General features: G+C 41.8%; 1 protein-coding gene across 1 annotated transcript; it reads left to right on the top strand.

Annotated features, from left to right (window-relative positions):
- The first annotated feature begins 4,445 nt into the window (after positions 1–4,445).
- On the top strand, positions 4,446–5,894 carry LOC118413729 (E3 ubiquitin-protein ligase TRIM56-like). The gene has a single exon (XM_035817258.1). The coding sequence runs from the start codon at positions 4,446–4,448 to the stop codon at positions 5,892–5,894; it is 1,449 nt and encodes a 482-aa protein (XP_035673151.1).
- The last annotated feature ends 5,124 nt before the right edge of the window (positions 5,895–11,018 follow it).

The following is an 11,018-nucleotide window of genomic DNA, read 5'->3' as shown; positions in this document are numbered from 1 at the left end:
AAGAAAAGCTATGTGATCTCTAGGTCTAAGATTCCAGTTACGAGATATTTGGATGCGCCAGCTTCACCAACTATTAAAATATATGCGAGCTTCAATGGCAGAGGGTGGATAAACTTTAAACTGGTAACATGACCTTCCGAAACTTTGCGCCTAAAGTGAACGTAGGGGTATATTACGGTACAGGTGCGTTAATATGTAAGTCTGACGCCAGCTTGGAGGGGTTTCTCTTTAATACCAAGTGTAAGTATCGGTGATCAGTTTGATAGAAACACTGTTTACGTTGGACCGTTGTTCCAAGTGTATGGGGGCTGTGATGCTTCACAAAATAGGCTTGCAGAGATTTCATAGTTTCACTTCCGGGTGGGAGGGGGGCACAGTTACTTTCGTTGGTCAGTTCTTGGGCTTTATACAATACGCGGTCAACGTGTTTAATAAGGCTATGGTAACTTTTGGAAACCTTGTGGCATTTACATAGTTGTAAAAGGTCAAAGTTTATATGTATTACGTTTTAGTTGTGTTAATATAGTATCAAACCTGTAGATATAAAAACGTTATTTTGCAAGATGGCGGCATAGTGAAAATGATTCGATTATATGAATGTGTAAAATGTGTAAAATGATATCTGAAAACGGATGCTAATGGTATGTACAATGCGTCTTCTTCTTTCGGAAAACATACATACTTATTTTGTTGTTTGTTTATTTGTTTTCTTTGATTTGGTCGTTAAAGTCCTCCTTGCAAAAAATGCATTTCATAAGGGAAGCTTTCGAAAGTATTCCAAGTAAATGTGAACGACAAGAAATAAAGAATTTTTGTTTGGGACTTTCAGTCACTTGTAAAATCTTTCTGACTGCTTACATTTCATAATAAAGACCACAATATTTGACCTAACTTCTTTTCATGCAAATCTGGCTTGCCAAGGGGGTGTCATCCATATAATGAAATCAGTATGGTCTAGTGAACTACCGGCTAACGTTCTTGTAAATTCTGTGAAACTTAACAAGACCATTACCTACTTCAAGCAAAGGTATTTTACAATGTGGATTTCGTGGTACGAAACATATTCCTTAGCTATGTTTACAATGTAATTTGTGTGCTAGATAGAGGGTTTTTGTATTGAGCCTATTATAGGTCGCACTGCACAGGTTAGCAAATCAACTTGGCTCTTGCGAGCACATCTTATATTACGAACTGTTCATTTTCACGACACTTAACAGAAAAGGTAACTGTTGTTAACGTCGTTTTGTTCTGTTTCTCTCCATCTGAACAGTTTTACAGACCCAACCTTTTGTGTGTTGATCATGAAAGATGTAAAGTTTTACACCCCCGGAGCCTACTGGAAAAGTCCAAAAGGATGGAGACGACCTATGCATGTGTATTACACTGATGGACGCCTGTCTATTAAAGAGAACAAAATGACATGAATCCAAAGCAAATGGCTGCATCACATCAAGGTAGGCACCACTTTGTAACGGTGTTCGTTGCTCAATGCAAGGCCACTGTTTGCTAGCCTACTTCGCAAACATCGTGAACGGTAAGGAGTGGTGGTGGTGGTTTTCAAGATGGGCTATATTTCGAGTATTAAGTGTTTTACATGGGGATTTTACGACGCTGAAATTCATAAAGAGCCCCATGCTAAAATCAGAGATTCAGACCCCCCTCCCCATTCCCTAAAAATTCCGCCGCTCCCGGAGTCTGCGAAGGAGGCGAGCTTGAGCTTGAGTAGTAGATGATCAGTGCCATTTGTAAATATGCAAATAGTAGTAATAGTAAAATAGTATAGTATTATATATATAAAAGTAGTGATAGTAAAAGTGTAGGTGTTGGTTTTCTCACATTTTCATATGCTGATTTTTAGGCTTTTTTTTTGAGTGGTGATTGCACCCTAGGCTGCCAGCCCCCGTAGACTCTAATTATGATCGTTTTGACAGCACCGACAGATTTAGTTTAGAGGGCTGTCTCCACAAAAATGATCAATTTTCCCATATTCAATGAGTATTTTGATCATGTTATCATTAAGATCCAATGATCAATTCAGATGCTAGATGTCTTATTTCAATACGGTCTTTTTTACTTTCACATACAACATTGAGCGAGCTAATCAACCTTTTCTTGTTTTCTTCATCAGGCAAGTCTGTCTTTTTCTGCCATGCTGGGGAAAACAAGCCATTTGTTCGGCAACTTGTGGATCGTCTTGAGACTGACGGCCTAAAGAAGGACCAAATCTTTTACGACGAGATTTCTTTACAGCCGGGCGATGAGCTAGACAACATCAATAAAGTCCTCGAAAGTCCCTCCTTAAAACTGTTCATCTTTGTCGTCAGTAAATACTGTTTTCAAAGCAATAAGAGATGGATCCGTGCAGAATGGGAAGCGGCTCTTGAAAACAACAAAAAAATCTTCCCTATTTGGCTAGACGACAACAATGACGGTTTCAAGACATTTGGAAATCTTGTCGGGGAGTTCTCGTACAGGTTGAAAAAACGCGTCGCGGAGAGGGTGAACCCTCAGAAAATTTCGACCAGCCTACCCGCCCTCTCTGGAAAGATCTGCTCACTTGTTTGCGGTAGGTATATCCATATCTGTATCCGTATATGTATAACCGATATAACCGCACTTTGGTGTTAAACAGCGGCTTCACAGGCAGGCGACAGCAGCTGGTTATATTGCATACCCAAGTTGATCTGGTAGGTCTTTTGTGTGCAAAAGGAAGAGTAATGGACCCAGGATGATTCCGGGTGGAACCCCTGACGCTAGCTCTCTGTTGGTCAGAAAAGCCTTTAACCAATTTAATGTTTTGAATTCCCTAGAGGGGTGGAGGAAACTAGTTATGCGAAGATTCCGAGCTCGCTCGCCGGAGTGAGTAAGTGAGTAGTGAGAACCCAAAAGAGTTTTTTTGATGAGCATGCAAATCGATTATTGCAACATCGATACCTTTTCGTTTGCTGTTCAGTGCGCAAACTATGTCATGAATTGTTAATATAAGCTGTGTATCTGTGGAGCGCTTAATGGTTGTCCATCAATAATTGTGACTACTAGTATCAAAGTGCTTCGTGACAAGGCTGGGCCTAGGAATAGTTCGAGTATGTAGTTTGTATAATACGATACTGTAAATGCAAAGTTCGCGGGGATTTAATTTCGCGCTAGCGGGAAAAAGGATTTTTCGCGGTGGTTTTAATTTCGCGGTAACACCATAGACTGTAATCCAATACTATAATAGAAAAATGTTCGCGGTGGTGGTTTTAAGTTCGCGGTGAAGTGGTCGCCGCGAAAACCACGAACATTAATCCACCGCGAACATTTCTGCATTTACAGTATTATCCCATTTTAAACATGGTGCATATATCTGCATTCCTCCGGTGTCTAACGAGTGTTGTAAAATATTCAGGGGTTTAGAACCCCGGACCTCTGGGTTCTGGGCCAAACGGCACCCTTCAAATTGTAACCTACAAATTGCGCCACATGATGGCAGATCATGTCAATCATGATGTATTGCTATCATGAGAGGCCAAGCTGAATGCTGCTGGTGGATTAGTAGTAACAGAGACTGCAGATCTCATCCTCCTACGCAGGGACATCCAACAGCCAAACTGCCTACATGTCTGGATGTACCCTGCTCTTTTAACCGTCACTCTTAGTTCCTGTGGACGTCCCCCCCAAACCAGCTGTCAGCCAATCAGAGAATAGGCTTTCCGTTTTCAAAAAGATGTCTCGCATGTATAAAGGTAACCTCATTGATATTTATAAGTAGGGTGGTCAGGAACTAAGGGTGACGGTTGAAAGAGCAGGGCACATCCAGTCAGCAGTTTGGCTGTTGGATGTCCCTTCGTAGGAGAATGGCAGTTCTGCGAGCCATTATGAATATTCACACATGTCTCTGTCACGCACCAGATAATCAGCTGACCCAGGAGCAGACCCTGCAGAAATCACCAACCTCTATTGATGATGCTTTGCCGGGCCCAAGACAAAACATTCTGCCGGGTAAGTTTCGAATCTTCTAAGCAACAACAGTGTGGGAATCAAATCTGTGGCCTGTCGTCACCATGCGTGTGTATACTGTACACTTGTAAGTTTTCCTTTAGTCTTTTGCCCAATCACTATGAATAATCGAGACTTGGCAAAGTCCAGCAAAACTTTCGACGTGGGGTGTGCGTCTCCTTTTCTCCAGGCAGACGTTAGGTGAATATATTTTGCAGCCCGGTCAGTAGGAGCCTGGGTACCATCCTCCGTAGTAACCGCTTGCTCAACCTTTCCGCTTAGCAAGCGATTTTCATAAATCTCCTTAACTTGGTAAGGGGGATGCTATCACATTATTTCACCAGAAGAAGAATACATAACTGGTAAGAAAATAAGGCTACCACAATTGTAACACTACCGGTATTTTGATTATCACGTTTCTCTGACCTAAATAAATTTGATAGATGATCAATTCTATCCTATCAGCTATGGAGACTGCCACTTGGACGGAAGAAGCCACAGACGACTCACTGAAGTGTACGATCTGTGACGATACCTTTAAGAATCCGAAGGTTCTTCCCTGCTCTCACAACTTCTGTCGGGAATGTCTGCGGGTATGGATCGGCCCGGAGGAATCTGACGTGAACGGTCGCGACACATTTCCCTGTCCTAGATGTCGACAACCAGTCCCAATCCCCGAACATGGCGTCGATGGTCTTAAGGACAACATCTTTCTGGCTAACTTGGTGAAAGCTGTGGCAGCGCATACAAAGGGTCGCCACGGTAAAGATGACATCCTCTGCACCAGTTGTGAGGAAGGGAAGCCCGCCACGTCCCGGTGTTCGGAGTGTGCGGAGTTTCTGTGTGAGAGTTGTGAATCGGCACACCGTCATCTGAGAGATACCAAGGGCCACACGCTCTTCACTTTTGAGGAACTTAAAGCGGGAAAATATGACGATGTCTTCAGGGGTAGAAAAGCTCCACCGTGCTCCAAACATCCAGGAGAAATTGTGAAGCTCTACTGTAGGACCTGTGAGACCCCAATATGCTTCGAATGTGCCTCGTTTGAACACAGGGACTCACGGCACAACTACACGCGCATAGAAGAGGTGGCTTCAGAGAGGAGAGAGGCAATGTTAGATCTCACACCACAGTGCCAGGCTCGAATAGCGTTTTTTCACAAGACGGAAGAAGCACAAAAACGCTTGAAGAAACAGCTTCAGCTGAACGCAGAAGGAGCTCGTCAGAACGTACAAACACAACTCACTCTAGTCAAAGAAGAATGCGAACGGCTACAGACCTGTATTAATGCAGAAGAAACAGCCAAAAAGCAACAGATTGATGCAGAGATAGAGGGAGCACAGATCAGTTTGGCAAGAGCCAAGAGCACATGCGAGTTTGCAGAGACTCTAGCTCGGGAGGGCGGCGACTACGAAGTTGTATCTTGCTCACAGGATATGACAACGAGACTGAACGACTTTACTAAACCATGGCCACCTGCAGTCACAGTGGACTCTGAACTTGCAAACATAAACGTTGATTACTCAACTCTAAACCAAACGTTGACAAAACACAGCCAACAATACCATCAGTCCACTTCCGACAACAAAGAAACTTTCGCCAACAACACTGAGGTCAGAAAGAGTACCTCCGGGGTACCAGCTGATCAGGTTGTCAGTCCGAAGTTACCACAGCCAAGACGTGACAACATCATGACCAGGAGCCGAAAACGATCTAAGGCCCTCGCTCGGCAGCAGAAGGAGGCAACCAGCGAACGAGAGAACGCCCTGACGAGGCCGATGAAGGAGACGAGGAGCCGTGCGGTTCCAGCCAGCAACACGAGGAAGAGAGGGCTGAGTACGGCCAGCGATTCTAGTCCTCCGGCATCGCAGAAGAAGGCGTGCGGAACACATGTGGACGGGGACACCACCATCTGACCACGCGCATGAGAAGTTAAGCACTTCTGTCTACTCGCGGATGACGAACTTGGATAGGAACGTACTTACGATTTATTGGACTTTCGGACTAATGTTCTTGACACACGCACTTTTCTGTACTTTGGTAAGGAGCTTATGTCCGAAGGACAAAAAAAATGGATAAAGACTGGATAATATATGGTGAGTTTGTCTGATCTTAATTGTTTATCCTTATATGTTAAAGGAATTAGAGATAAAATTGAAAAAAAAAACTACTTTTAAATGGTGCAACGACCAAAAAACAGATGTAGTAAATGTTACAGAATGTTTCTGTAATTTGTAACCTGTTGTTTTGATGTTCATGTTGTGCAGTAACCCTGATCACTGTTTCTCTAAGATTGTTTTGCTTGTTTGTTGTTTTTGTTTGTTTGTTCCTTTTTCTCATTTCTGGATTAACTGATGGTTCGTTTCCTGTTGTTTGCACTTTGGTGTTGTAAAGCTGATCATGTCTTGTGTAAAACTGCTTAGAAAGCTCGCGTGCTTTTTTTTTTCAAAAACTGTATGCTTGCTGTAAGAATGTTTTGTCTGTTTCTTACTTTTGTCTGATATACTGATGCGATACCCATATTTACATGTATAAGCTATTTGATGTTCGTGTGTTGTGTTTAATGTTACTATGTTTAGGTTTGTTTAAGACTAATGTTGTAAACATTGCAAGTTCTGATGTTTTTGTGAGGTTGTTAGTGCTAAGATAGTGGTATCTTTATGTATAGCGTGTTTTAATTATATTTGATCTGTTTATATTAATTTTGTGATTTCTCGTTTTTGTATTTGCACATCTTTGGATTTTGTTGCATATGGGAATGTTTGAGTAATGTTTATGTTATGTAAATTTGTGATATGTGTAAAATTGAATCCAGGGAAGGAAAACTCTGCACAAAAACCCAGGGATGACACCCATGCATAGAAATCATAGTGAAGAAACTCTTGCACAAAAAAGTCATAGGGAGCAAACTCTAGCCAAAAAGTTCACTCTTGTTGACTCTGACAGTGCTGGCGTGATCACCTGTCACTGATATAATGTCTGAATTCATAATACAGTACTACTTTTCTATCGTAGTGTTATGCAGTGTGTCGTATGGAGAAATGAATGAAAGCGTACTCAAAACATTTGTGTCTTGGGAAAATAAACTAAATATTTCATTACATCACTGTGACAATGTATAGTAAATACAAATAGCGAAAAGAAACACATGGTTTTAAGTTCGCGGACGGTGAAGCGACCACCACGAAAACCGCGAACATAAAAACCATTGCGAAAATTTCTGCATTTACAGTAGTTTATTAGTAAATTTTCGTACAGTCTATCGGTTGCTGCACACCTTTTTGTATTATAGTCTACATTGTCATTGTCTTTGCGTAGTCTGCATAGACTGGCTGACAGTAGTAGTAGTAGTAGTTTTAGTATCGCTTGTTGGTATCCTGACTGGTCTTCTTAGGCAATTTTGATTCAGAAGAGTTTCTTCATGTAGCCGTCGCCTGCCCCACATTTCCCCTCCACGACTTGAAGTATCTCACTACCGATTTGATGGGGTTGGACTTTGTTATCGTGACGGCATCGTCCTTCGCCTCCACACCCCCACCTAACTCCTTCTGCTTTTCCCCCTACCCGTTCACCTTTTCCCCCGGACTTCCTCTTAACCCCCGCCGTACTTCATCTGTGCCCCCGTCATTCCTCTTTACCCCCGGTGTAATTCTGCTTTTCCCCCGCCCTTTTCCTTTTCCCCCAATGGCCGCCGTCAACCCGAATTGCACGTAGTCGACACGAAAATCGTTCGGAAAGTAACAATAACGGTTGCGCCACGGAACATGAAATAGCCTATGCTCTAGTACACATTCTGGGCCACCTTTCTGCCAAGTGGCATTTCACAACACCTTGCCATTCTGAACTGAAAAGCCATTGGTATTACCAATATTCAATTCATTTTTATTAGGAATCAACTGGCAGTGTACAATGTTGGATGCATGTCCACTGAATTGTGTTGATTTTACACAAACATCCTCAATGCACATTAAAATCATACTTAATAAATTGACAGTTAAAAAGCCGTAGACAAGTCATTTACGTTACGAGCAAACTCCAAGTATAAAACAAATACAATATGTTCCCCGGATATTATTCTTGCATTCCGTGATCCTATTTGATATATGTCATAGGCAGCGTTCGTGTGCTTGTCCGTTTATCTGTCATATATGCATATGATAACTCTAGAATGCTCGGATAGCTCTCCTATGCTAAGTCCTGGCAAAGCTGTCCCTGCCAGGAACTCATTATAATATTGAAATGACATTGAAATGAGCCAAGGTGCGGCTGGAGAGGCTGTAATTGGGTGTTAATTGGTCCTGTTTCTCCTCCCACTTCTCCTCCTCTATTTTACATTTCTATATGCTCTAATTACACACCCTGTCAGGAGCCTGAGTTCACAAAGAGTGTCAAACACCGAGTTACCAAATCAATGCATACATGTTTCGATTTTCCTGAGAAAAAAACTTCACTTATCTGTATATACATGTAATACATTTTCACTCCATGTTTGAGATCACTTGTCTGAAAAAGCAACAACAACTGTAAAACTGGTCTTAATAAGACTCTTATTCTTTTCAAGTAGTGCCAATCCAATAATAAACCATCCAAACATTAACTTTATTTAACTGGCAAGAGCAAAACTCATTAAACCTAGGTCTCGTTTAAAGCCTCAAATAGGCCTTCCTAAGGATGATTTGGCAAAAAGAGGAATGATTGGTCAGGAGAGTCAGGATGCTGGGAGATATTTCCCCCCGCCTGAGGTCAAGACGAGTATTATGATGATTGGTGTTGATTGCTTTGTTATTGTTGCCATACATTATAACGTCAACAACTGTCCAGTTATAAGGCTTGCTTATTCACTAAACCCTTTGGTGGCCAAACTTCCCAGGTTCCCTGGTAAAAATTATTATCTCTACAGCTAGCCGGCGTAGTTAGTCTGGGCAAGGAGGTTAAAAATTATGATTTTTAACCTCCTTGGTCTGGGAAAAACTTTTTGTGGTGATCTGGATGTAAGTTGCCACAGACCGACTGGGTAGACCCTGAGAAAATTCCACGGTAGCATGTTGGCCCTGGAGCCGAGGAGCTTGCCAGTGTGGCCTCTGTATTTAACTTCCAAGCCAATTTCACTGATTTCTGACGTAACTTTAGGTTTTTTTTGCCCGTAACCCACTAGAATCTGGATCAAAAAACACTTGTAGTCTGCACTATTGTACACAAATCTTGACATGCATAAATAACAAAGAACAACAGACTCTTTGCCTTGTACCTTGTTGTGACAATGCAAGTTTCCCACAAACGGTATTGAAAAGCCCTTTTTAGTCTCATTTTAGTTTAGCGCATGTTAGCTGGGTAACATATACTGTCATATAGAAGGTTTGTCCAGGCACATATGCATGGTGACATAGTTGGTAGAAACGTCTATCTGAACACATATGGAAAGCCAACCTTTTGACGTTCGGAATGCGTTCGGAAACTGTTTTCCCGTTTTTGAAGACAGTCACACCTCAGGTACATGTAAATAACCCATCATACATCTCAAAACGAATACGGCTCCTTCCCGTACGCCCAAGTTAGTTGAAATAACCTCCAGGTTACGCCATAGGACGGTTTACCGTGTATGTAGTGCAAACAAAAACAAATGCCGCATATCGCGTGTAAAACAAGCTAGACCGTACGTATGTGCCCGGAGATTGTATTTTCTGTGCAATCTATCGTAACCTATACTCGATGCATCTTCTATCCAGACTCTGACTTACTTCAAAACCTTCGTGTTTCGGGTTGTAGTGGTAAAGATTCACTATTCTGAATGGTTGTTTCTGTCCATTTTAGCAAATGTGTATTGCATGAGAATTCTGAATGTTTTGTGACGGGAGTCATAGCATGACCTGTACTGAACTATAATATAATCAATTGACGGCTCTTAGCAAGTTTTCCATGCCCTGAATATTCTTTCTTGTAAAATTTCCACTCTGAAACGTTTTCTTCCCACAAAGTTTACTCTAGTAAAAGTTAATTCTTTACAAAATCTCACTAACTGTGGCCCGACTACATGTCAATCAGGACTTGAATGAATGCCATGGGCTCCCTGCGTGTTATTGTCTGTCCTCTATGCATAATCAAAAATAATTGCAGGTAATCAGTTTCGTGAGGAGCTGTTAAAACAACAAATCCATTGAAAAATAAGCAGCTGTCAGATTGATTGATTAGCAAGGTGACCAAAATCTGTACAATTGGGAGTTTTAAACTTGAAATCCCTAGCAAAGTTCGTAGCTACGGCTTACAAAGTTACGATTGTGTGTAAACGATGCTCAAGTAGTTAGTCTATTTGAATCCCTTGTTGGAAAATTGATTTCATCTTACAATACTGAGGTATTGGCTGATAAAGTTATGGTCACCCCCTCACGGAGCGTAAAAATTAAGAATTTTTGATATTTATAAAAGTCTAAGGTATATTCTTTTTTCCCGGTAAGGGATTCCAATAGTACATGACTGTAGCAATATCCTGTAAAAATATCACTGCTCCAGGCCCACAGGATGAAGTTGGCTGGGCCAATTACTATAAAATGACATAGATTTTATATTTGTAAATTATGCAAATGCTATGTGTCTATTTCCAATATCTTTTACATAGTTGGAAGAAGTAGTACCTAGGCAAAGTTCTTACCAAATTTCAAACTTTTTCGACAAACGGAATTGCAGATAAGGCGATTTGTATCTACCCCACCGTTCACTCTGTTTCTGGGCCTGCTAAAGGCCTCGCCAGGACTTAGCAAACCAGAGAGGTTGTCTTGATCACAAACTGCCAATCAATGCCCGCGAAAATGAATGAACCCATATGACGTCACAGATGACCCAAGCCCGCCTGACCTCAAAAGTCACAATGGCTGCTGCAGGTACAGTTACATGCAGCCACTCCCCAGTGTACACAGCCCTGTATGCGTAGTTAATTTTCCGTCGTGTTGCTTGGCACTAACTTTTCCTAAGTCGGTGCCGTCTGAGTGCTATCGTCTTCCACCAGGGTGTTAGTGATCTGAGAGTCTAACTGTCCAGTACCCGAA

This window comes from Branchiostoma floridae, chromosome 4 (assembly GCF_000003815.2).
Source record: "Branchiostoma floridae strain S238N-H82 chromosome 4, Bfl_VNyyK, whole genome shotgun sequence".
Lineage (NCBI taxonomy): Eukaryota > Metazoa > Chordata > Leptocardii > Amphioxiformes > Branchiostomatidae > Branchiostoma > Branchiostoma floridae.
Note: the sequence above shows the minus strand (reverse complement) of the source record. Positions and strands in the feature narration are given on the sequence as shown.

Coding starts and splice junctions, on each gene's coding strand:
- LOC118413729 (XM_035817258.1), top strand. CDS start 4,446: ATGGAGACTGCCACTTGGACGGAAGAAGCCACAGACGACTCACTGAAG.